The following is a 26,883-nucleotide window of genomic DNA, read 5'->3' as shown; positions in this document are numbered from 1 at the left end:
GCCCCCTCTCGGCACAACGTGACCACGCCGGGTGTGCGGCACCCCTGCCCCTGAGGGGAGCCCCCGCCCCCCTCTCGGCACAACGTGACCACGCCGGGTCTGCGGCACCCCTGCCCCTGAGGGGAGCCCCCGCCCCCTCTCGGCACAACGTGACCACGCCGGGTGTGCGGCACCCCTGCCCCTGAGGGGAGCCCCCGCCCCCCTCTCGGCACAACGTGACCACGCCGGGTCTGCGGCACCCCTGCCCCGCGGGGAGCCCCCGCCCCCTCTCGGCACAACGTGACCACGCCGGGTCTGCGGCACCCCTGCCCCCTCTCGGCACAACGTGACCACGCCGGGTGTGCGGCACCCCTGCCCCGAGGGGGGCCCCCGCCCCACGGCCTGAGGGAGCCCTGCGGCCTGCCTGCCGGCCCAGCCCAGACAGCTTCGTCAGGCCTCTGGGGGGGGACAGGGTCTCCAGACACGTGGTTCCTGGCTTGGAGCACCCAGCACCTCTGGGCACTGAAAGGTGTGCTGTTGTGAAGACAGAAGGCGGAACGGCCCGCGCCAGGGATCAGGGCGGATGGAGGCAGGGAGTCCCGGTCCGGGAAGAGGAAGGCCTTTCCGGAGCCAACAGAACAATGCAAGTACACTGCATACCACTGAACCAGACGCTTAAGAACTGGTTCAGACGGTACATTTTAGGTTCCATTTTACCACAGAAGGGTGTACTTGGGTCAGAAGAGTATTGATGACGCAGGCACAAAAGGGGACCTCCCCTTCCCTAGCTAGGACCTGCGACTCCGCGGTCCTCAGAGGGGAGCCACCCCCTGAAACCATCGACCTGCCCAGCCCTGCTTAGCATCTGGACAAAATGACAATTTCTCTCTAGTTTATACCTCTGCTGCTCCGTATTGGGGAAATAAACTGAAAACAGATTTTAAAAAGAAGATCATACATATTTTAGTTCTGTCAATTCCAACGATCCCCACAGCGCCTTAGGCTGAAGTGAGCAACCGTCCTTCAAAACGGACCTCTCCTATGGGCTTCAGGCAGCGGCCGTGAGTCTTTTTAACACAACACCAAAGCCATACTTTGACAAAAAAGTCATCTCTAGGCTGCTTAACCAGCAAAAACGGTTCAAGTTTGCAAACACATAACTTCTCATGCAAGCAAACTAACTTCCTTAGACCTCGTCTGTCAAAAAGTAAAAAGAGGACTACAGCACGTCTTGCGCTGAAGTCACTTTAAGGGCTGCATAATAATAGATGCAGAGGGGGACCCCCCTTCAGAAAATGTTATTGCTTCTATTTTAAATTCAGGAACTCCAGGTATCCTGAACACGCTCTTGGCCTTCAGATATCAGGGCTAAAAACACAACTACAAAGTCGTCCATTTTCTCTCCAGAAAGCACTTTACAGTTGACAGTGGTAGGTCTACAGCATATCAATCGTTAGGCAATAAAAACCTGGAAACCTCTTGAAAACTCTGATGGAGAAACGAGGGACCCCGGGAGGAGGGATCCCCGGAGCTGGCCTGATGGAGGGCAGACAGGCTGTGGAAGGAGTTAAGGAGACGGGCGGGCGATGCCAGGCAGCATCCAGAGGACATGCAGATGTCCACACACTTAAATCATAAACACACATTCATTTCTTCAACGGGTTTTGGCAATTTAACGAAGGAATCCTAACAAAAAGGCAACAAGCCACAGTTTCCACCTTTTTGAAACAGAACCATTCTAGCAAACGTAAGGCGGGGGGGGGGCAACATACTTGGCAGAACACAGGCTTCCATCAGCGCCTGGACAGAGCCACCACCCCTGCTGCCGCCCCAGGCCTGCTGCCCTGCCCCCTCCCGGCACTGCGGGTTCTCAGAGGGGACCCCCGCATCCCCACACAAATGCCCTGACTGCGCCCATGCCGGCCCTTCCCCAGCCTCATTGCTCCTTGTGTCTGCCCTCTGTGGCTGTCCGCCTGGGCCCTGCCACGGCCAGCCAGTGGCTCTCCTTCAGAGACGGGGACACCTGAACGCCTTGGAGAGCTCTAAGAGCGTCATCAGGACCCCGCCACCAGCACTGAGGGAGCGCATTCTCAGACACCAGCTGCACCAAAGCAGGATCTACGGCTCATTCGCACAACACGCCCCGAGAACGAGGGCATCTGCTGCTGGGCGCCAGTCTGCCCAAGAAGTCCTCCCCCCAGAGCAGCAAGGGCCCCAGCTAGGAGTCCCCAGGCACGACCCCTCAGTAGGCAGCATGGCGGCCCAGGCACGACACCCAAACCCTGGACTCTGGTTTGTCAGAAGAACAACAGGGCTGGCCTGGATGCTGCCCCGAGTGGCTCAGAGTTCTGACCATCTCTGGGTCTAGAAAGTTCCCACAGTAACCTACAGAGAAGCATTCAGAATGCATTAACACCTGTCCGTCAGAATCTTAACCATTTGCCTAGGCAAACCTTAACCACTATTTGATGGAAATAACAGCATTTATTCAATTCCTTGAAAAGGAGTTTATGCCTATGTGCAAACCGATGGAAGCCAACATACAGAACCCACCCCCCCACCCCCAAGCCACGCAGAGGAGGACAAGAGGTCAGGATGGGAACAGAAGTAGAAAAGCCCCACCCAGCTTCCCCGTTTTTCTGACAGGACCGGAAGCAGGAGCTGAAGAACGTTCCCACAAGACCACCTGCAGACGTGAGGTTTAACGAGTCCAACCCAGTAATGCCATCACCCTGCACAATGCCAGGCTCTTCCTCCGTCAGTGCACGGTGTCCACGCTGGATCCCCATCTCCACCCACCATCACTTCCTGAGACTCAAAGAAAAGGGGGAGGTGGCTGGGGGAGAGCCTGGCCCCTCTCTCCTGTCCTGGCCCCACCTGCCCAGCCCCCACCGGCCCAGCCCCCAGCTCCGCACACGCCCCACCGGCGCCAGGGGTCTGCTGCGTGTGGGACCAGCAGACAACAGAAGGCTCCCAGCATCACTCGTGGGGAGAAAGGTGTCAGTCTCAAAATATTATTTTCAATAAAAGTTGTTTACCTAGAGAAGATTTAAACACACCAGAAACGTTGAAGGAAATAAGTGGCCAGTTCTTTTTAATAAAAGCAGTGCTCAGTTATACAATCACTCTTCCTAACAGAGCCTTGAACTGGATAAAATAAAGATCAGAAACTAGGTGTTTTTCCAGATGATTTTTTGGAAAGAAAAAAATTGTTTGCGGGAGGAAACCTGAGGTATCTGATAATTCAGAAAAGCAATCTTCCCCCTACTTCTAGGGGGGCTTTTAGAGGAAGCAATGTTAAAGCAGAACAGAAACCTCTAGAATCCACTTATACGTGGGTGGGTGCATATACACCCCTCCCCCACGTGAGCATACTGGACCCAAGGACAGTTTTCTACTTCAGAAATGAACAACAACAAAAAATCAGCCCACTGCAAAGCTATTATTTTCCTATTATAACAGACTTGTAGACTTGTTTATATTCCACTTTTTGCTTGTCTAAAACCTGGCAGAGAACTGGCTGGAATGTGCATGTTCTCCCCACGGAAAGCCCTCACCTAGTGGCCATGCCCCGACGGTCAGCGGGGACGGCAGCGCCTGATACCACCACGTCAGTGGGCCCCTGCGAGGCGAGCTCAACCCAGCTGCGTGCCAGCAGATTCTGTCTGAAGACGTCTACAGCAGGAGGAGAACTGCTGCACCAGCACAAAGTCTGAGAAGTGCTCAATACTCGAGTCCCAGCGTCGCGTGAAGGGAGCTACGGAGAAAGCACTTTCCACACGCTTCACCTGTGCTGGCCCGGGAGGCCAGGGAGGCCAGGGAGGCCAGCTTTCCAGAAGAAGGCACAGAAGCAGCAGCTTTAAGAATAACATGGATTCCATCAGGAATGATGACCGTGAGAGAACTCCAATCCCCCAACATGCACGTGCATCCTGCCAATGAACGGCAAAGAGTAAACGCCAATCCAGAAGGACCAGTGTTCTTCCAGGTGAATCTGCAGGTGCACTTCATACCATGCACGCCCTTTTATTTAAAAAAGTACCTGTGTTTGCATGTACAGAGATCAGACTGAGAGAACAGGAAAGATGGGTGTGGCATGGAAAGGCTTCACAGAGGAGGGTTCTTAGGAACCACTAAGTGACACTAGAGAAAACCTGGTCCAAAACATGGGTAAGAAGCTTAAAACAGTCATCACAGGTTAGGTAAAAGCAGGACACAAGGACCCTGCAGAGAAAGCCGGAGCTGCCGCTACAGTGTGGCCCCATCTAGAAGGAAATAGAAGAGATCTCCCAACAGAAGAGAGCCGTAGAATCCTCTGAGGAGATGAACTGCATTTCTGGGGAAGCCTTTCTCTCCCTCCTGCTCACCCCCTCCTCCCAGCTCCAACACAAAGCTCCAAGGACTAATCCAGAACATGGGACAGTTGGCATGAAGGGCCACTCCACTGTGGTTCTGTCCCTGCTGGGAGACCCCCACAGATCAGAGACATGGGACAGCCACACTACACTGCTGGATTCATTTTTGGATGAAGCCATTTCTGGTTCAGATGTGTAGTGAGCCACGTTGAGCTGGCCTCTCCAAAAATCAAAGCTGAAGAACAGTTAGGTGCAGCACATGGGTCTCAGAAGACCAAGGAGCCAAGGAATGTGCATTTCACGGCCCGAAGAAAACTTGTCCCCCCACCACCCGAGTCTGATACAGAGGGGCCAGATGCCCCGAAGCAATTTCAACAACTACCTCCACCCTCCAGCCTCCTCGTTCTGCCGTGCTCCTACCTCCTACCCGGTCAGATGCCGGGCCCGACCGGCTCTATTGCCAAATGACCTGCCAGCTTGCGCCGTCCCACTGAGCTGTACTGTCAGTGACCCAGGCTCAGGCCCACGTCACCGCTGTCCTGACCATTTCAACAGTCTCACGTGCTCATGCCCACGCCTGTGGAGGGACACAGCACGGCAGCAGTCTCCCCAGGCCTGTCACCTGTGCTGGGCTTGGGCTCATGCAGGCGGAGCTGTCCCACTGGCCTCTGCATGGCCCCAGGGCAGGTCCCCAAGGCACAGGGCCTGTCACAGAAGGCACACCCACATTTTGGGAACGAGTGAACAAGTGAGTAACTTAAGAACATCGATTAATTTAGGGTTATCAGAAAAAGATCTACTTCTGTCACGTGATACTGAAACTGGAAATAAAAATTCTGGGATGAATCTGACACAAGACAATGCTTCAGTTCAATTCAAAAATTAAACTCATTTAACCTTTAACTCGATTTAAATTCTGAAGTGATCAGCATGCAAGAACTATCCTGTACATTAATATCAAGGAGCTGATCTAATTGCTGATACAATTTAAAGGAAATAAATTTAACAAACCAAGTATATTTTGAGAGTTTACAGCTTCAACGGCATGAACACGTTCAAAATAAAAGTTGAGAATTATTCACTAGTCACACGTGGCTTAAATACCAGAAAATATTAAAGCTATACAAGCAATAAAAATTCAGGAAACCGAAATCAAAAGGCAAAATAGGAGAAATAGAGGCCAAAGTGTTTCACTATCCTATAGTTGTATGTTCACAAAGCAGGGGGCAGTCATGAGGCGGCCGCTGGTGAGGAAGAGGAAGGCGGCCGAGTCAGAGCTAGCAACGTTCCTGCGTGGCCTCAGCTCTAGGCCCGTCGGTGGCCACATCCTCCTGCGAGCAGCTTCAAGAGCCGCATGTCCTCCTGAGCACACTTGTTTGGACAGATCACTGTAGTTTTATCCCCACAACAGTAACCGTGGAGCCTGAATTTCCAAGTTAAAGCAGAGCGTTCCAGTCTCAAGACGCGCTCATTCAGGCACCCAGCACAAGGGAGGCCGCGTTCTGGATTACTAACCCTGAGCAGGAAGGTCTTGGCGGCTGCACTGTTAGAGGAGGGGGAGGAGGGCCGCCAGGGAAAGGCAGGCTGCCCCCCCAGCCGTGGCGGTGCAGGGTCGTGGGGGAACGGTAGTCCCGAGTCCTCTCCTGAGACCCTGCAGCACTGTTCCCCACAGCTGCGCCCGGGACTGAGCGCCTTGCCCGCGGCCCCTCAGCAGGCACCAGCCTGTGCCAAGTCCCCACTCACCCGACACCACTCCGGCATCCCGGTGTGTTCTAGAAGATGACTCCCGAGGCACACGCAAGTGGCCTTCGAGAGGCTACAACGTGGTCGGAAACTCCCGCGTTTTTCTCACAGGGCCTTACTGGACCCCCTTCTTCCCAGTCTGAACACGCCTGTGAACGGCTTTTCCAGGCTGCAGCTAACCAGAAGCAGGAGACGGGGATGGCCGCGGACCAAGAGGTCAGCCAGGAGGCCCACAGGCTGGCCTAGTGACTCAGGGTGAGGGAGAGACAGGCCGAGCAGACTCTAGGAGGAGCCCGCTGTGTCCAGGCCTGTCCACCCATGGGTGACCGTGGCAAAGGGCGTGGAGCAGGGGCACCGCTGACCCGGCCCATCAGAAATGCCCCCACCAGACCACAGATCCTGGGTGGGACTCTGCGCGAGCACCGTTCTGACCCCGAGGGCCCCGGGGTGGGCCCCTCCTTCAGATGAGAGCCACTGATCGGTCTGGGAGAGCCCAAGGACTCGGGGCGGAGATGATCTCCCCGTTACGGTTCCAGCAAACCCCGGCGTGGGCTACAGCTTTCGGGCCCCTACATTCACCCAGTGGCACGAACTCCCTCGGTCAGACAGTGCGCCAACGTCATGCCCAGTTAGGGCCACACGGCACCACCAGCCATGGGTCCTCCTCAGGGAAAAGGGGAAAGGCTTTCCTCAGCAGCATGAGGGGGACAGGAGTGCAGCTTCTCCGGGAAAACCATCATTTCAAGAACAGAGGTGCAGCCTAAGGCCCCTGAAAGGAAAGCTACTGTCCAGAGCAGAAACGGAGGGATTCTGAACATGCCACCTTTCTCTGAAGTCGGCCAACTTACTGCTTTTCCTCTCATGTGTGCTTAGAATCTAAAGGCTGCAAGCTTTCCAAGCAAACCCTTTACTGTGACAGTTTGGTTCATATTTTGAACCCATGTATTTATAACTGTCATTCAACTGTTCTTTTCTTCCTTCCAGGAGGATCCTGGAGGGCTTAAAATTAAATGAGCCAGCCTGCTTCTTACTCACGGACACAGGCATGCAAGTTTTAGCCATTTCTGTCTCCCTGCAACCCTTTAATAAAATTGACAGGAATAAAACTTAGGTTGCTCTGTCTTAGATGGGTCCAGAACAAAGATTCTAAATCCCAGGGACACTTGCTTATGTCTTGCCAACAGCCTGCCTGCTTCTGCCCTCTGCCCTGACCCAGGCAAGAGCGCAACTTTGAAACAGGATCTCGCAGGAATGAGGAAAAAAAGACAAAACTCCTGAAGCCATGCATTGCTTTTCTCTTTTCTAGATCAGAAACAAGACAAGTTCACAACAAAACAGAGTACCACGTCTTTGTGGTCGTGTAGTATGGTCCGTGGTGTGGCAGCAAACTCCAAGGCCTTCAGAGAAGGGGCTTTTTATCCCACCATGCCCTGCAGGGTCACAAAGCCACAAAGGAACCCACGCTGTGAACTCAGAAGGCCCAGCGGCAAGGGCCACAGTCGGTCACTCTGCCACTGTCCCCACACCCTGGCTTTACTGGAAGGCACGGCCGTGGCCTGCCTTTACCGCATGGACAGCCGGGAGCTGCAACCTCAGCGCCACGCAGACCACTCTGCAGGCTCCATGAGCAGCCCCGGGGACCCCGGGCCCCCTACCACCTGGGAAGGACAGAAATCTTCCCGGGAATCGCAGTGAAAAGAACCACCCTGGCTTCCAGCCTGGTCTTTTAGCTATTGGACGCTGCACAGTGTGCACTGAGAACCCGTGTCAGGAGACTCCATCCCTGTGCCCTGCGGACCGTCCTCCCCTCCAAGCCAGGAACCGGGAGGGGAGGGCCCTCAGCACGGACTCGGGTCTCAGATCTGGACCTGAAGAGCCGTGTGGAGGCAAGAATGAGGCAGTCCACGCTCACCAGGGCATTCAAGGACTTGCTTTTAAAAGAGACGCTTTCTATGAAGCCAAAGAGAGCTTGGTAGGTGCCCCCTCCCCCTCACAGAAACCTGCGTATTTGACTCAGGAGACCTCCTTAAGGAACACTCTGTAAAATAAAATACATTTTTTAAGCACATACAACACAAATCACGAGTTCAAGCCAGCAAAGAAGAGCAGGGAGACAGCTGAATGTGCTGCAGGTGAAAATCCTACGGCGTGTTTTTGGAGGTTCTTTTTACTGGGAGTGCCTCTTCGAGTGTTTATCCTGAGGAGTTTCTCCTCTTCCATGAAAGATTATAAGGTGCTGCAAGTGGTGTCTGCACTAAGATTTCCCAGCCCGCCAGAGAATTAATGGAGGGATTTCCCGGGAAGGTTCTTGGGACATGCAGACCCTGAGAGCTACTTCAGCCACGAGTGTCAGGCCGCCCGGCAGAGGGATCACCAGGCGGAAGCGTGGCAGGCACGGCCGGAGTCGGGACCAGGGTCCCCGAGCAGGCCACTTAAAACACTTAAACAATGAACAGGAGAGCAACAAATCCGCACAGAAGCTGATCGCTATCCACTCCAATGGAGGACACACAAGGTGACTTCACGAGTCTGACCTCCCTTCAGGAAGGCCTCAAAGGCATCTTACCTCACGCTTTCAGTGGAGCAAAAACTGACAGAGCACCCGGTGGGGTGGACGCCCCCTCCTAGACAGAGACCCTGCAGTCACATTCCCACGCCCCAGAGAGGCCAGGTCCTTGTCTGTGACCCTAGTGAGAGGAGGCCCTGGCCAGCCCTCCACATCCTTGAAGGAGGGTCAGGCCTAACTAACCTACATGCTCCTGCCCAGACTCTACACAGAGCTGGTGGGGGCAGGAAGCCAGGGACAACACCGCAGAGTCCCAGAAAGCAGAAAACAGCCTGCATGCGTTAAGTTTTCAAAATACGAAACATTTTTACAATCGCTCAGTTTGGTTGGACTATAGAATTTTTTTTTCAGTACTGCATTCCTGTATTTTTTATAAAAAGATTTACCTGGGAAGAAACCCAGGAGGGCGATTCTTTGCTCGGTAAAGGACGAGGTACGTGCAGCCCCAGGGTCCTGCCACCAAACACCCTACCATCACCCCACCTGCGTGAGCATGACCCGCACTGTACAGGCCCTTCTTCAAGGAAAACACCGGAATCCCCTTTATGGAAAGCTACACGAGCCCGCAAATAACATTAGAAAAATAAATCTATTCTGTGCCTCCTTAGAGTTTAGACATTGCAGGGAATAATGGGGTCAAAGCTTTGTAGCCACACGAAGATGGCGTGGGGAGACGTCAGTCAAGTTCTTGCAAAAGCAAGCCAATTACTCTTGAACAGGACAGTTGTTGATGGAAACTTGATACAGGGAAGAAGTTATAAAGTTGAGATTATACTATTTCCCAAATGGATGTCCTGCATTCATATATTTTTAGGAAGGGAAAGTTGAGTAATGTTACCTATACAAAAAGAAATCAATGATCAATGTACGCAGCCACTTAAACAGGTTAAGTAGACTGATGTGGGGAACAGGAATCCTACTCCGTACGGAAGTACGAGTGAAATCTGACTGCAGACAGACTCAGTGGCCAACTTCCACTTTAGCGACTGAACAAAGCAGCAGGTCTCCAAGAGATAAAGATCCCGGTACTCACAAGCACTCAGGAAGGAGGGGAGAGCAGGATCCCAGAGCCACTAGGATGCTCTGCTCAAAACCCCCTTGGCCACTGTCCATCAGCAAAGGGGAGAACACGGCTTTGGGGGGCACACAGGGCTCTACCTGCAGAAAGCCATGCTGGGTCGGGGGAGCTCCCCTTAGGGTGGGCAAGGGCAGCACCTAATTCTACTAGACAAAAGGAATTCTAATCAGAAGTCTTTCCGCAGGGGGAACCTGGAGGGCATGGCAGGGGAATTTATCCACAACCTGATGAAGAAGTCCTACTAATCCTGCACCTAACGCTTTCAGAGTGAGGGAACCCTTCCAAGCTCACTTCATGCCAAGACATAACCTGAATGCCAAAGCCTGACAAACACGGCACAAAAAAAATTACAGACTAACATCCCTCGTGAACGTAAACACGTAAGTCCTAAACAAAATACTAAATTTAAGGCAGTAATATGGGGGTGGGATGGGGGGGCAGGAGATAATATGAATTATGTGATGTGTGCAGTCCAGCATTTCAAGACTAGTTTGTTTCACATTTTAATAGGATGATGTTTACACAGGTATGAAAAGCATTTGACAAAACCCAACAGACTGAGGAAGTGACACCCAGAGGTGGCACATGGACTCCTGACATGGAAGCCCCCACCCCCATAACTGGAACTAGGGAAGGTGGTCTATTGTCACAACCTTCACCCCCCACACTGGAGGTTCCAGCCAGCACAAGGACAGAAAAAGAAAAAAAAAAAAAAAAAAAGATCAAAGAGAAGTTGTCTTTAGTCACAGACCCAATTTTCTATAGCAAAAAATCCTAAGGAATCTGCAAAACAATTCCTACAACTAAGAATTCAGTAAGAGGACAGAAGATCAACATACCAAAAGTTAATAGTTATGTACCAGCAGCAACTAAAAAAACATTTTAAACTAAACTTAGAATACCAACATATTTGGAAATCAGATTTACAAAAGATATACAAGATCTCTATGCTGGAAACTAGAATACTAAAAAAAAAAAAAAAAAAAAGACAAGCTGAATGGACATAAACCATATTCATAAATTGGAAAGTTTTTAAAGTGGTCAACCCTCCCCAAAATGGTACACAGATTCAATGAATTCCCAACCAAAATCTCAATACTGGACACCTTGATTCTTTAATATGTAAAGTTAAAAGACACTGAAACCAAAACAATCTTTAGGGGAAAAAAAAACAAGTTGGAAGACTTGTTACCTTAATTCAAGATTTATCATAAAGCTATGCAAACAAGTCTGCATGGTTCTGGTGTAGAACAGATGAGGAGGTCACCTGAACTATACACAACATCCAGACATATGGGACCCACACGTGTACAGTCAATGGATTTGATAAATGTATGAAGGGGATTCGATGGAGAAAATTTCTTTTTCTCCTCCCAAAAAGAAAACTAACTATAGAAAAAAAATACCTCACTATAAGGGGATTCAAGATAATGGGTCACATATCTAAACATAAAGGCTAAAATTATCAAATTTTAGAAGAATTTATAGGAAAATATTTGTGAAGTTACAGTAGACAAATCTTAAAGACCAAAAAAAAAAAAAAAAACACATTTAGAAAAAAACATTAAGTTGTACTTTCTCAAAATTAGGAACTTATTAAAAGAGGACGTTAGAATAAAAACAAGCACCCAACTGTGAAATACACAGGATAATACAATCTGAGAAAGGACTCGAAATCAGAACGAGCACAGGCAGAAGACTCACGCAGACCCCGCCCAATGAAAACGCAGGAGTGGTCAAGAAGGTGGTGAGAAGTCCCGAGGAAAGTTAAGATTAGAACACTGAGAACATTTCACTCCCGCTTGAATGGCTAAAACTTTAAAAATTACCATCACCAAGTACTGGTGAGAGGGCAGAGCAACTGAAACTCCTCCATTTCTGTCGGAAATAAACATAAAATGGTTCAACTCTGGGAAGACTTTTGGCAGCTTCTCAGGAGGTTCAACATACATTTGTCATGCAATCCGGCAATCCAAACCTAGGAGCGGACTCCAGAGAAGTGAAAATGTGTCCAAAGCGGCTTGAACAAAAATTTCAGTTTTACCTCTAGTAGCCAAGATTTGGAGGATTCAAATGTCCATCAACAGGAGACTTGATGAACTGTGGTGTATTCATAAACTACTCCTCACCACAAAGAGGGACCTACTTACTAATACACAGAACATGGGTGACCCTCAAAACATCGTTGAACAAGAGAATCCAATACAGAAGAATAGATCATAAAACTTCATTTATATAAAGTTCAAGAACAAACAACGTTGGCCAATACAAATCAGTTTCCTTAAGTTCACTATGTAATGTTCACCTCAATTTTTTAAGTGATAAGAACTGTTAATTCTCAGCATTCATACAGCACTTCTGTTATTTTGTACCTCTTAAATGTCCCTCGCCAAAGTTAACCATAGGTGTATAACAGACTGCTGGTTGCCCCTAAAAATCATTTTCCACCTCTTCCTTAGACACACAGTCCCTAATTACGGCCAACACGTGACCACCTCCCATGCCTCTCAGCTGGGTGTAGCCCCATGAGGAGAAAGGTAGAGGCTCCTTCTAGAACGGGAGGTGGGTGCCTCCTTTCCTTCTGCTCTGCCTGGAATGGGAGCATGGCAGCTCGCGCCCCGGAGGTTGGCCCAAAGCACCAGAATGAGGGCCACAGCCTGGAGAGGCAGAGCAAAGCCAGAGGCAGCCAAGGGAGCCGGCCTCCGCGGCTTACCGACGCGGGCATCTCCACGAGAGAGACCAGCTGCAGGTTCCTGAGGCCAGGCTCCACAGCTGCACCTGACCCTGACGCAGGAAGCAGAACCTCAGAATTAAGCCTCATCTTTATTCTGTTCTCATCATCCATAATGGGCATTTAACTAGATGTCTAGGTTTTATTTTCTTCCCCAAATTCACTTTAAGGAATTTTTTTCTTAAAGCAAAAAAGTTCAACAAAATTTGTGATTTATTGTGCCAGTGAATATGTAAGAGACAAAATGACATTCCCTACGAATTATTTGGTGTCTGTGATTTTCTGAACACCACGGCCAGATGGTTTTCATAGAAAGAGAAGAGTGTATTTATATAGTTCAAAGGTTTGCTTTTTTTTTTTTGGCCTTAAAAAAAAATACTATTGATTGTAACATGCAGCTCTATAGGAAAAAACCTCGACACTGGAGGCGAAACCGGGTATTTATTACTGTGCGTGTGCTCATTACGGCGGTCTCTGACAGGGGTCCATTAAAATCAATTTTTATGTTTCTATGTATTTTCTTTATCTAATGTTCTATGGCATTGTGTTTATTAGCCAGTTATGACAAACACTGAGCAGGAGTGGGTGGTTTTTCCCCCCTTTTGTCAGAAATAATGAGAACTGCAATTTTAATACCACAACTCACAATCAATGAATGGAGGAAATGTTACATTTCAGAACAAAACATTAAGGAGTGCTTTGAATTTTTTTTTATGTTTTTACAATTAAGAGAAATAGAGTGGAGATCTTTCAAAACAGAAGTACACGTGTCTTGCTAGAAATGGCAAGCGCGAACGTCATGCTAGGAGGGCTCTTCCCACCCTTGCTCCCCAGCTGCACGCTCTCGGGAAGCCGGACCTCAGCTCTCAACTCCCAAGACTTCGGTGTCAGTCACCTGGCGGACTCTGAACAAAGAAGGGGGTCCTGATTTAAAAGCACCAAGATTAGGCAACATCTCCCTGTTACCAGAATTTCCAGAGATTCCCACGTTTGCTGAAGAATCAGAACAGTCAGGGCCCACAGCCACTCCGCCGCTCGGTAGACGTGCGGATCCCACGTCCTGGAGCTCTCCCGGCTGCAGGGGAGGCCCGCGGCCAGGCGCTGCCGCGGGAGGGCCGCCGTGCGGGACGGCCAGCCCGTGGCCACGTGTTATGACCCACAGCGGACAAGCCGCAACCCTCGCGTCTTTGCGGCTCTGAGCAGATGCCGCATGGGGGGCACAGGGGACTCACCCAGCGTCCGGGGTCTTCCTGCCGCGCAGCCTGATCTCATGCAGTCCCCGCTCACAACCGGAGACCTCGATCTTCCCCAAAGGGCTGTCCATCGTCCTGTATCTCGTTTCACAGGCCCTGTCCATCCTCCCTAGCACCTACGAGAAAGGTTTTCAAGCAAGTAAGAAAGTCCAGTGAAAGACTTTGGTCCCTTTTAAAGCACAACAGGCGCCCGTTATTTAACACAAAACGGCTTCCAAAGTTTGTCCCCGTTCTGGGGATTTAATCATCGAATAGGTCATTTTTGTAATCTACTTAGGGGACAGAAAATGTCATAATTACCCGCAGCAGCCAGCTGGTGGTGCGGCTCCCTGCTCCCACCTTCCCGAGGCCCGGTGGACAAGAGCTCCTTCCGGGGGTCCCGAGGACTACGCTAACCTTAGCAGAACGTTTACCAACTTTCGCATCGGCAGGAACTGAAGCCGTTTGACACACTGAAGGAAATACATCTAAAACCAAGGCACAGTGAAGTGAATTTGGAAGCGGAGGGTGGACGCAGCACTTGCGTCCTGGCACCTGCACGAGCAGGCCGTCAGGGGCGCATGCGCGCTGGAATAATGCCCGAACCCTGTGGGCACCTGCAGGCGCAGGCCGTCAGGGGCGCATGCGCGCTGGAATAACGCCGAGCGCCCCGGAAAGCGCACAGCTGACCCTTAAGCAGCGTGCGTGTGAAGTGCGTGGGCTCACTTCCACGCGGCTCTCCGCTATAGGGCTGTGAACCTTATGTTCTCTGCCCTATGATTTTCTGAACACGTCCTCGAGCTTCGGTTTTTATCAGAACACGGTACATAATACAAATGATCTATAAAACAGGTGTTAACTGGCTGTTATCAGTAAGGTCAACAATAGGCTTTTAGTAAGGTTTTCGGGAGTCAACAGTTACATATGGAGCTCAGTGCCCCTAATCCCACGTTGTTCAAGGGTCCACTCTGTATCCAACTTATGTTCAAAGAAATGTACAAACATAAAAACCACCCTATGATGTATCCTACCTGTTAATTTTGATATTAATTTTGGTCAACAGAGCAAAGGCTAGAAAGAACGAACAGGTACGGCAAGAACAGTGAGAAGCCTAAAGGCAAACCCACACTTGATAAAAATCACTCCAAGTGCGGGCAGGGAAGAGGATGGGGAGCCAAGAGAGGGTTAGGGGGACAGTGGGGACGAGTACCAGGACCAGCCCGCGCCCTTGGAGCTCCTCCTCTCCCTGCAACTCCTTGTCGTGCTCCGGAGAATGAATTGGAGGGAGGCGCTCCAGCCCCCCACCATGTGACCTGATATGCCCACGTTTCCCAGCGCTCCACGCTCGCCTGCAGCCACCTGCGATGAACTGGAATAGCCACTTCTCTGTCCTGCAGGCACCTCCCATGAACAGCGGCAACCCTGCAAGAATGCTCTCCTCCATGCAGCTCTACGCAGGCAGGATGGCAGTGCGGTCCACGCGCACCCCCACGCCACCCAGGACTTAGCCTAGGGACTCTCCTTCCCCTCACCCGCCTGTCCCCTCACACACCTGCACCCCACCAAGCACTGGTTCTTACCACTGCCAACTCCGGCTCAGGTCCCGAGGCCTCATCAACTCTCACGTGAGGAAGGAGTTCTTCGGGACCCTCAGTACACCTGGGCCCTTCCCTTCCCTTCCTTCCCCTCCCCCTGAACAACAAATCAACTGCCAATTACATGAAGGGGCTACAGCAGGGTCAGCAAACTGCGGCCCACTGGCCAGACCCAGCCCCCACCTGCTTTTGTGAATCAAGTTTTGTTGGGACGCAGCCCACCAGCTGTGGCTGCCTTCCCACTCCAGTGATGGAGAATGCACGGCCCCGAGCACTTACCCCGGGCCCGCGGTATACCAGGTCTGCTGAGCCCCTCAAGGTCCACGCTCTTGCCCCCTTCCTGCTCTGTGCCCGCTCAGGGCCTGATGCGTGGGGCCTCAGCTGCACATCCCTTCCCTGACCGTCCAGCTGCCCCATGTGGCCCGGCATCTGCTTCACTGCAAAACCTCAACACACCCCACTGCCCCCACCCCCAGGCCCTGTTCCCTTCCCTGCCCTTCCGCCTGCTTCTAATGCCACACACTGACTCCCTCAGCTGTCTTCCCAGCAGCCAGGAGAGAAGTGCATTTATATCCCTTGACGAGGTCAAGCAGCACTCCCCAAACCACATGGCATATAAGCAGCGCCCCAAGATTCTACCCTAAGCCTGGGGCTCCAGAGCCTCCCTGTTCAATATCCACTTTTCTGTAGGTATTGACAGGGGTCGGAAGCAGATTCCTCCCCCAGTTGCCAGTGAGTGGACACGGGACTGTGATGGTCACCGGACATCAGAGACACTCTCTGACACATCGTACTCCTTGAACGCCCCAACTTCCATGGATCCCCAGTGCCTGAGGGCACCCCCTCCACTTGGTCACCCATGGGTAGGAAGCAGACAGTGGCCTCCCAGCAATGTCCTGTCATTTTGCAAAAGTCACCTAAACTGAGCTACAAGTGCATTCATCTGTGGGATCAAGGATACCTAAATCGCAGGGTTGGCATGAGGATTAGCCAGAACATGTATCTAGATCTGGCTTCCCAGAAGGATTCGGGATTACTGTCATCCCTGCCACATTGACATTTTAACCATATGCCCTTGACCTTTGTCATAGCACTCTACTCTCCTCCGCAAAATCTTATCCAACAGCACCAAAATCCTTACCATTCTTCAAAAGCAAATGGCCACCCCTTCTCCCAGCCCCCTGGGGGCCTTCCGTCATTCCTTGGAGCCAGAATCAACTGCTGTCTACCCATCCCTCACATCCGTGGACATTTCCCATCACCCTGAGCCACTGGCAGATGCTGGGGGAGCAGGGAGTTTGCTACCATGAGTGAGGATTCCACCCAAGACAGATGCATCACGCGCATAGGGAGTTTATCAAATATATGTTGAATTAGATGACCAGCATTTCTACCATCCAGGCCAAGAGTCTGGCACAGCATTTCCCAAAGTGTGTTCCAGAAGACTACTCAAAGAAAGGTTCCAGGGGGAGTGAGAAGCCTGGATGCACCTAAACGGTCCTGAGAAACTTACCTGCACACCTGCAGTGTGTTAAAAGCTCTGAGCAGTCCTGCATAGGAACCGGCTTACATTTACCTAACTCTCACAAACATGTTCACCATGAACCCACGTGTCCTGCCTAGGCCCTGCTTGGAAGCTGTTTCTAACAGATCTGGGCTCAGGAGCCCTGGCTGAGGCCTCAGGTCTGGAGCATGAAAAGCCACAAGCCCTTTTCTCAGGCACGGCTCCTAATGGCAAGCATCAGAAAGTGATACCAGCTAATTTAAGCACAAAAGCAATTTACTGAAAGGCTGTTCCATAACTCACAGAACTTCTGGGAAGGCTGGAGAAACAGGCTCAGAAAACCGTAGGAACCAAGACTGGCCACAGTCCAACCACAGCCAAAGTGGAACCTCAGGAAACATCTGTGGGGCAGCCCGGGCCTGCAGACACGCAGCTGCTGCCACTGTTGCCCCTGGAAACAGGATGTTGCAGCCCCCATCAATTCCCTGCTGCCTGGCCCCTGTGTCACTGGCCCCCGATTCAAGGCCTAGGATGTGGACCCAGCACTGCTGCACAAACTCAGACTGGCACAATCCCAACCAGGCGATGGAACACTCGTGGCTCACTCTCCTTCCCAGGACTCTGTTTTCTCACCAAACAGCAGTCATAGCACTGATTCCAGCACCCTCCCCGGGCTGCTCTGTGGGCCCAACTGCACAGCACAGGGAAGACCGTGAACGGGCTGCTGAGCCCGCGCTCCCGCGGGGAAGGAGCTCCCTGTGCACCGGGCACAGCCCCCTCATACCCCTACTGCAAGGAACGTGTATGCAGATGGGGGTCCAGGAGAGGGTCAGGGCAGGGTGGTGAAGGTGACGGAGGGCCTCTCCCACCTCCACCACATGGAGTGCCGGTCTCTGGAGGGCTCAGTCCCGCGTGCTCCTCAGGGAAAGGGCCTGGCATGTTACGAAGCCTCACCCCAGCGGCCAGACTCCGACCACAGGCAGGAGGGCCTTGGCTGGACTTCAGAGGCTCTTGGCCTCGAACACCATGGGGAGGCTGCCACGGTGGGCTCTGAACCAAATGACGCCCATGCACCCCAGGGCCTGCATCTCTGAACCGGGCCATAAGGACTCTGAAGCTTGGCCTGCCCACCGCTGTACCAGCCCCAGTGCAGCCCGCACCCAGCACCATGGTGCTGTCCCTGCTCCGCCTGGTCTAACCTCACACATGAAGGGCACCCTCATCATGGTGAGGACCAGCCCTGAGGACGCCCATGGCCGCTGGAGGCCACAGGAGGCCCCAGGAGGCCCCAGGACATCTGTGTCACTCACAGAGCAGGGGAAACGCTAGCCAAATCATGCCAAGAACCAAAAAATGGCAATCAGTCCATAACTGGAGTAACTGGAGTGTTGAACTCAGTTCTGAGGGAACGGCCTTTGTCCCTCATGGCCACACCCAAGCAGCCAGTCATGGGGTTGGGTGAAGTCTAAGGGAGTAGGCTCCAGAAACTCTGTTATGGGTTAACAGAACTGAATTCAAACTCCATGTTCAGCTTCCTGAACGTGAGGATTCGCCGAACCACCTTCCCCGAGATGAAGGCCTGGAATCCACAGCCCCCAGCCTGGCCCAGACCCGGTGGGTCTACGCTTTCCCTGCTACGGCCAGGTGCCTACGCCCATGAGCAGAACCGCTACTCGTCAAGGAGAATCAGCAGAACCCACTGCCTGCTACTTTGCCAAAAAAACAGAAGCAGCAGTTTTAACAGTGTTTTATATTAACCCCACCAGAAATGGAATTTGAGACTCCACAGAAACCTACATACACTTCCCTTCCTACCGACACGCAGGACGTATGGCAGAGTCCTTCCCTGGGCAAAAGTAAAATCGAGCTCAGTCCGTCCATCCTAGCATGCAATGGGTAACGTGTCCCTGGGACAGACGCGCTGGGCCGTCTGGCTGGCAGGCAGCGTGTGGACGGGAAGCCACAGGCAGAGACAAGTGTGTCACCGCACGAGTCCCGGGGGGGCTGGCAGAGGGTGGAGGGAGGCTTGCAGCCCGGGTGGGGTGTCGCAGGCACCGGTAGGGCAGCAAGAAGGCGCTTCAATAGCCGGCGCACACGTCGGGGAGCCCGCGCGTCCCAACACAGGCTGGTGGGAGGTTCTGCCTGGAAGGAACAATGCCAGACACACGCGGGGCCGGCCAGGAGCGGGGTGGCACAAAGAAGGCGACGGGCTTCCGAGCCGTGTGAGCACGACACCCTCACACAGCGAAAGCCCCGTGCTCCAGAGACCAACCCACCGCTGGGCTCCGGCCCAGAGAAGGCCAAGAGCCTGACCCCGACGAGGGAGCCAAGAAAGGAAGGAGGCCCGGTGAAGACACTTGCCGGCTGGCAGCTTGACAAGATTCGCAGGCAGCGAGTCCAGGGCCAGGCGGGCTCCCACGGCCCCTCAGGACTAGCGGGAAGCCTTGCCAGTGGGGAGGGCGGCCGGCAGGGGAGAGGTGAGGAGGAAAGAATTTTTGGAGAAAATGACATCCACACAGAGACCTGGCTCGTAACAAGGAGGTGGGCAGGCCCGACGACCCCCGCGGGCCAGCAGCCGAGGCGCGCAGGGCACGGAGGGGCCGGGGTGCGGGCATGGAGGCACATGGAGTTCCGTCGGATGGGGTCTGTTTGCTCTGAGTCACCTTCACAGAACGTAAGCTCCAGGACAGGTCGCAGACGCTACGGGACAACTCTGGCCAAGGAGTAAGAAGTCTGCTGAGGGTTTAATAACAAAACAAGCGGCAGACACCATCTCCTTCCCCTTCTTCCTTCCCTGACAAGGAGGATGCACGGCCAGGAGCTGCGGCCACCACCTGGGGCCATGAAGGAGAGGCCACGGGACTGGACGGCCCTGATGCCACCACCACAGTCACAGTGCCCTGACACACTCCTACTCATAGGAGAAAGACAGTCCTGTGTGTCGCAAGCTGGCGTTTGGAGGAATTCCTGTCTGCCTCCAGCTAGGGTATCTTAACTGATCCACTGCCGTATCCCAGCACTTAGAATAGTGCCCAGAACATTGCAGGTGCTCGGTAAAGACCTGATGAATAAATGAGCGGATCACACCAATCATTCCATTATGCCTGAAGTAAGGACTCAGAAGGAGAACTAACTCCAGGATTAACAAGAACCAATGGCTGGGGGTCTGCTGGCCTGAGGAGTCCAGGAAGGCTCCTTGGAGGAGGTGTCAACATGAGAGACAGTAGGCATTTTGCGGGGTGGGTGAGGACAGACTACGGCAGGTCTGCCCGTGTAGGGCCTGGTGCCAGAGGGAACACAAGGCATTCAGGGACTCGAAGGGGTCAGCCTGGAGGGAGAGGTCCATGTTTGAGAGGGGCCTGCTGTGACAGCTCTGGGAGCAGTGAGGACCAAGTGTGGGGGACAGGAGTGGGAGGGCAAGGGCTAACCCTGAGGACCCCGAGGACACCCAGGGCAGAGAAAGGGCTTGCTGTCCGCAGCGCTGTGAGCACATCCATGCTCACAGGGTTATGAGCGCACGGGCTCTCTGGCTGAGTAACAGAATCTGCCCCAGCTAACAGTCTGCCCGGCTGCCCTCCAAGCCCAGACGAGCAGGGGAACCGTGTAAAACCCCAGCCATGTACTACTCCTAAGCAGGAGGTTTCTGTTGCACGCCACAGGAATGCTCAGGCCTTCCTTCCCGAAGAGGCCAGTGCCACCTGCGGGAATACATACCTAGCCACGGGGCCTGTGGGGCTGACTCGGAGCAGAGGGGAGGGGAAGGGCGCCACTGTCACTCCCCAGTTTGCCTAACAGCGCAGCGTGGAAAACCCAGCGTCTGGGAGTTTCGGAGTTAGACTCCAGGCCCGGACAGCAGCTCCGACAGCCAGTTCTCTGAGTGGTTCCCTGGGAGCCCAGTCGGGCCGGCCTTGCCCGCATCACGGGGAGGACACCAAGGGCCGCATTCAGGCTGCGGGAGGGACCAGATGGCAGGCTCCCCACCCGTACTCGCACGCGGCCTGCGATCCACAGCCTGGCAGCGTCACGGGCTCCAGGCCCAGCTCCCTGCATCCTCCTTACAGCATCCACCTAAAGCCACGAGAGTGGCTGACGTTAATTGGTGGCAGAAAAAAATGGATTTTTCATGGCTATTTGGAGACCTCTGAAAAAAATGAAACGAATCTCGTTTCATCCCCCTCTCAACATGAATGGCGTTTAATGTTCTGAATTACGCAGTTGGCGCCAGAGGCTGGGTTTCCACTGTACTAAATGCAAGAAGCCCAGATGCAGAAACTGTCTTCTTTCTCCTTTACTTGTCGTTTTCCAGGCCTGCTGTGTGGGTCTACAACTGACTTCCAGAACCATCTCTGCAGTCCCGTACCTTCTACTTTGAACCCCTTCCAGTATGGCCCTGCTGTGTGAGGAAAATGCCAGAAAAAGGGCTAGAAGAAAAAAACCGCCTGCCTTCTCATAGGCTCCTTGCAAACCAAGTAGGAGACATTTGCTTTTGTTAAACATCGGCCCGAAGAGTCGGCCTGGGAGTGAGTGGGCACCTGGCCTGCAGGCCAGGCTCCAGGCTTTGCCGGGGAGTCCCCGTCCGGGGCCTCGGTGTGCCCGTCAGCTGCAGGTGTGAAGTGGGAGCCCAGCAGGCGTGCTGGGGACGCCCTAGGAAAGGGGAGAGACCATGTCCGGCTGCCTGGGGACACCAGCAAAGCCACCATGAAATGGCAACTCGTTCTGTCATCTCCCTGCTCAACAGCAAATAAGAAAAAGCAGGAGGGAAGCACCTCTGTCCTCAGAACTCAAGATGAGCTCACCTGATGATCTGGCGTGCGGGAATATTTTAATTAGAAAAAGCACACGTGTCAAAAGCCCAGAAAAGAGAAAATTCTTCATACTTATCACCTAATAACAAAGCTGGCTGTGGGGGGCGGGAGGAGGAAGCGGATGGGATGGAGCCCTGCCAAGTGCAGACACGGAGGAGGAGAGTGCTGGAGAGAAGGCCAGGTCAGTGGCTGCAACCCACTCAGGGCACCTGCTCTGCCCCCCAGGGCCGCCCCAGTGCCACCTCGCTGGGCAGCATTCAACAAGACAGCCAAGGTGTGGCTCAGTTTACTATGTTCTAACAACCAAAAAGGGCTGCATTAGGTTGAAATGTTTTTTGCCAGAGAAATTTCTGGCCCTGCCATCTGGTATGTCAAACTCAGAATGGATCCAAAGGTCGTGCAAAAAGATCACTCCACGTCCGCACAAAAACCTGCACACGATGTTTATAGCATTTTTAATCATAACTACCCAAACCTGGAAGCAACCAAGAGTGCAAACAATCTGAAAAGGCTGCGTACCCTGTGATTCCAATGTGTGACATTCTGGAAGGGGCTGGGGGAGGGAGGGAGGACCAGGCGGAGCACAGAGGATCTGTGGGGGGCGGTGAAGCTACTCTGTAGGACACTAGAACGGTGGGTACATTTATCCAAGCCCATATAAAGTACAACACCAAGAGTGAGCCCTAACATAAACCATGGACAAATGTCCCCCTGTGGGAGGGGGTGCTGACAGTGGGGGAGGCTGAGTATGTCTGGGGGCCAGGGGTATCTGGGAACCCTCTGTAGCTTCTGCTCAGTTTTGCTAAGAACCTAAAACTGCTCTAAAAGTTAAAGTTTATTAATTAAAAAAAAAAAAGTCATTCCAAAGCCTTGTGCCATGCTGCTGACATGGAAGTGATTCTCTTTATTACTAATAAATTTCTAAGAACCCAGCTACTTGTACACATGAACGGAGGAGAAATTCTGCACCACGATCAAAAAAGTAGGTTTTCCAATGAGAAGACCGTTGCACAGGAATCCCATAAGCCCCGTGTTCTGCCCCCATTGTGAGCTTACACACAGACTTCGGGGCTATGGGTCCCGCTGGAACACAAGCAGTGCCCTTTGTCCTTGCTAGTGCTGGACCTGATGAGCGCTGCTTCCGTTGTACAGAACACTCTAACCACAAGAGCCCTGGCAGCAGGGGCCAGGCTGCGGAAGTGGCGTCCACAGCCCCACACGCACGTGTGCAGCTTCCTGGGGGGCTCGGCATTCACAAGTCGGGGCAGCGTGTTATAAAACAGGCGGGAAGATGCCTACGCGTCAGAGCGGAGATACGGAGGGACATCTAAGGGAACGTGTTCACTGGCCTTTAAAACGACCATTTCTAGATAAAAACAGGCACCAGTCTACACTTTATTTATTGAAAAAAAATTTTTTTTTTTTGACAGAGAGCGAGCGAGCGAGGGAGAGGGGCAAAGGGAAGAGGCAGGGAGAGAATCCCAAGCAGACTCCATGCCCATGTGGAACCCCACAGGGGACTCGATCTCAGGACCCTGAGATCATGACCTGAGCCAAAACCAAGAGTTGGACCCTCAACCGACGGAGCCGCCCAGGCGCCCCGGCAGTTGAAAGTTATACTTAAAACTTGGTTTTCCTCTCCAAACTCCTCATTTTGTTCAAATTATCGAACTAAATATTAGTGATGCACGAGGGCAACTACTTTTCTGTTCCGAGGCTCAAACATGCTTTGACTCTGTGCTCAAACAGGAATTAGGGGGACTTAGAATGCAAACTGCTCTGTGTCTGCGTGTAAGAAACAGGTCATACACAGAACGGCGCACAAAACTGGCGTGCACTGTTTAACAAATTACTCTAGAAATCTCCCAGAACTTCTGGCACTTCTGAAAAATACTTCCAAGTGATAACTACCGCTCACACATGCATCCCAACGGTGCAGCTAAACTATCTCTGGACCTAGCCAAAAACCAACATGACACCAGAGCACCATACAGTAAGGCCTAGAAAGATCTTCCTGGAAGTTCATTAGTAACTATCAGTTATTTCTCTAGTGCTTCATAAAGTGCTTCCTACTAACCAGGCCACCGCACGCCGGACCCAAGCCCGCAGACTCCCACGACGGGGGGCGCGCTGGCGTCTGGGCGTGCGCACGCAGGGGGACACCGTGCTGGGCCCGCACACACGAAACCACAGGCTCAACACTGTACGTGGTCCTAGCTAATTCATTTTGTGGAGGAAAACAGTTTTACACCAACACGAGGATGAAATGGGAAAGTCACAGTTTTGCTAGGGTAAAGAGGAGACTTCAAACAGGTTTCAACTTGCTGGGCTCGCAGGCCCTCAGGAGCTGAGAGTCGCTGCCCATGCCCCTGCCCCCTCCCTGCCCCTGCTGTGCCCGTGCCTGTGTCCCCTGCCCTCTGCCCCCTCCCTGCCCCCTGCCCCGAGTGGGACTTTGGGGGAAAACTGGGAGAAGCCCAGCTCTAAGGCTCTGTTTGTTCAGGTCCCTCTGCTTTACTCCCTTTTCGTCAATTCAGTAAAATATTGTTTGACTAGTTAAAGGAAAACCACTTTTTATTCTTATTTATTTTTTGAAAAATCACTTTTTTTTTTTTTTTTTTAAAGATTTTGTTTATTTATTTGACAGAGCGAGATACACAGCGAGAGAGAACACAAGCAGGGGGAGTGGGAGAAGCAGGCTTCCCGCAGAGCAGGGAGCCCGATGCGGGGCTCGATCCCAGGACCCTGGGATCATGACCTGAGCCAAAGGCAGACGCTTAACGACTGAGCCACCCAGGCGCCACCGAAAAATCACTTTTTAACAACAAATATGCACCCTGCCAGCCAAAACACCAGACCCCCAGGTAAGAGGAAACCGGTTTACAAAAATGAATGAAGCCCAGACCTCCAATACAAGGAGCCTACAACTGAGAGGCAAATTTAAAAATCTGCATCAACAGACACTTGAGCAGGATTTGGAAAAGCAGTAAAGAATCCTTAACTTGGCAGAATACACCCTCCTACAATCAAAGTGGGGACGGGGGCCTGACCACGGCGACTGGGAGCCAGCACCCGGCGGGGACCCGCAGCGCCAGCTAGACCCGCAGCCAGCCCTGGGCCGGGGACCCCCGCGCGTCACATGGTTGCCGCCGTCCCGCCACCAGGCTCCAGGAGCCGACGTTCCAGGGCCGTGGCAGCCCGGGCCGGTCCGAGCGCGGCACCACGAAGGCACCAGGGCCTGGGAGGGGCTGCGGGGCTGACGAGGCCCAGAGAGGGCAGGCGGGGAGGGAAGCGGCTTAGGCCTGACCTCTGGCCCTGGTGTGACGGAGCCCGGGGGCGTGGGCAGCACCCATCCCACTCCGCCTTCCCACACGTCGCAGGGGGTGGGGTTCAGAGGTGCAGCGCACGTTCCCCTCAGCCTCCCTCATGGGCGCACAGGCTGATGAGGAGGCCTGGCCACGGGGCATGCCTCAACCACCCCCAGGGCACCAGCGACCCCGAAATCTGCGACAGTCTGTCAGAGGGGCAGAAGACCCACCCCCTCGCCCCGGACCCCTGGCTTCTGAGGAGCGAGTCGGGCACGGACTCGGCCCCACGGTCACAGCTGGGGTCCTGCAAAGTAAGAAACACCACAGAGCCTCCTCGCACGAGTTGTCAAGTTGACAGGACTGCAGCTGCTTCACTGAAAATCAAACAGGGCTCCTCAACTCTTTTTATAAGGAACAGATTAGAAGACCCTTGATATTTCTGAAACCTGTGAAAAGCAGATTCCGGGGTGAAGGGCGCCCTCTGCCCTGCGTGAGCCAGTGAGCCGGGCGCCCCCGCAGCAGGTGCCTGACCACCCCCATCAGGTGTGGACATCCCGACCTCCAGTCGTGACCAAGAATGATCCACTGAGAACGTACCGGGAAGAAAAACGAAAAATACCACATTTCACTCATTTCAACCACCCCTGCTAGAACTGCCCGTTAGCATCAGTGATGAAAGCGAGCATCTTGCAGAAGGACAGAGAGCTCCCCTGACCATCCGGTCTGACGGGGTGCTGCTTGGCCCCCGAGGTCACCCCTGGACGCCTGGCAAGGCCCCAGCGTGGGTCGTGCACCTCACCCTGCCAACGGCACAGGCTCGCCGACAGGGAATGTTCTAGCACTTCAGGCACCAACCAGTCCTGGGCTGCACGGTGACAGTCTGTCACGAAGGGGTAAAGATGGTGGCAGGCAGGTGCTCAAAATGAAATGTCAGTGCTTAAAACCGTTATGTCTTGGGAGGCTTCAGCTTAAATATGTCACGGCAGAAAACGACCCCGTTCTTTATAGGCCTCTCCAGTTGGGCAAAGTTTATCTGACTTCTGAGAGAATCAGCAGCATGTGAGAACACGCAGGAAAACCTGAGGGCAGCATCAGCCAAAGTCAAGAGATTCCCGTTCTGACGCAGGACAGGACAGGCCGCTACCCGGGGTCGCTGCAGAGCTCGGGAGGGGAACACAGCCCTCCTGGACAAGCTGGCCCGGTGCTAAAGTGAAAGCCTTTCCAACGTCCTGACAGCAAGGTGTGATTCAAACTCATCCTCTCTCAAATGTGGAAAAACTAACAAAAAGACAACAAACAACAAACTCATCCTCTGCCGGGAACAGCCCCACACGCATGTCTGCAATCGAGCCATGAGAAAAAAGTCCTAAACAGTTAATAACGTTTCCCACCTGTGCACAGATAGAACTTGCGTGTTAAACACACATGATTTTGTGTCAATGCTATGATTAGCTAACACGCGGATTCACTGTCATGCTGTCTCCAGGTTCAGGAACCAATTCCTTACCGGCACTGATTGCTACCACACAGCGAATACTGTTAGATCAAGATCCCAACATCTGCAGCGAAATCCTCAAACAGCGCTCCAGCACATAGCCAGGAAGGGCATGCCTACCTCTGGGATGTGAATCAAGCTGCAGCGTTTGTGGAAGCCCACAGAAATATCCTGCCACTTGAAGCAAAGGGGCTGCCGGTGCCCACTGGCCCGCCCTCCTCCCATCCCCCTTCCAATCTCTGTGGGGCCCTAACGCCTCTCAGTAGCATTTCCCTGGATGTGTTCTGCAAAAATCAGCAAGGTATGTAGTGCTCAGATCTGAGGGGGAATAGCAGGGGGACGTGGGGTGAGAAGCAGGGATACCTGAGCACCTGGGGTGAGGAGCAGAGACACCCGGGGTGGGGCACACAGGACACCTGGGGGTGAGCAGGGGCACCCGGGGTGGGGAGCACGGGACACCTGGGGGTGAGCAGGGGCACCCGGGGTGGGGCGCAC

The 26,883-nt window shown here is 53.1% G+C and overlaps 1 protein-coding gene across 2 annotated transcripts in view; it reads right to left on the bottom strand.

Annotated features, from left to right (window-relative positions):
• The window catches only part of MGMT (O-6-methylguanine-DNA methyltransferase), a 308,040-nt gene that overhangs the window by 231,264 nt on the left and 49,893 nt on the right, over positions 1–26,883 (bottom strand). For both annotated transcript variants that reach the window (XM_032423118.1, XM_032423117.1), the window contains exon 2: positions 13,685–13,821. In XM_032423118.1, coding sequence (XP_032279009.1) covers positions 13,685–13,809 — 125 coding nt within the window. In that variant the 5' untranslated portion in view covers positions 13,810–13,821. The remainder of the gene's footprint in view (positions 1–13,684; positions 13,822–26,883) is intronic.

This window comes from Phoca vitulina, unplaced genomic scaffold (genome assembly GCF_004348235.1).
Source record: "Phoca vitulina isolate PV1807 unplaced genomic scaffold, GSC_HSeal_1.0 scaffold28, whole genome shotgun sequence".
NCBI lineage: Eukaryota > Metazoa > Chordata > Mammalia > Carnivora > Phocidae > Phoca > Phoca vitulina.
The sequence above is the reverse complement of the archived record's forward strand: the minus strand, read 5'-3'. Positions and strand labels throughout refer to the sequence as shown.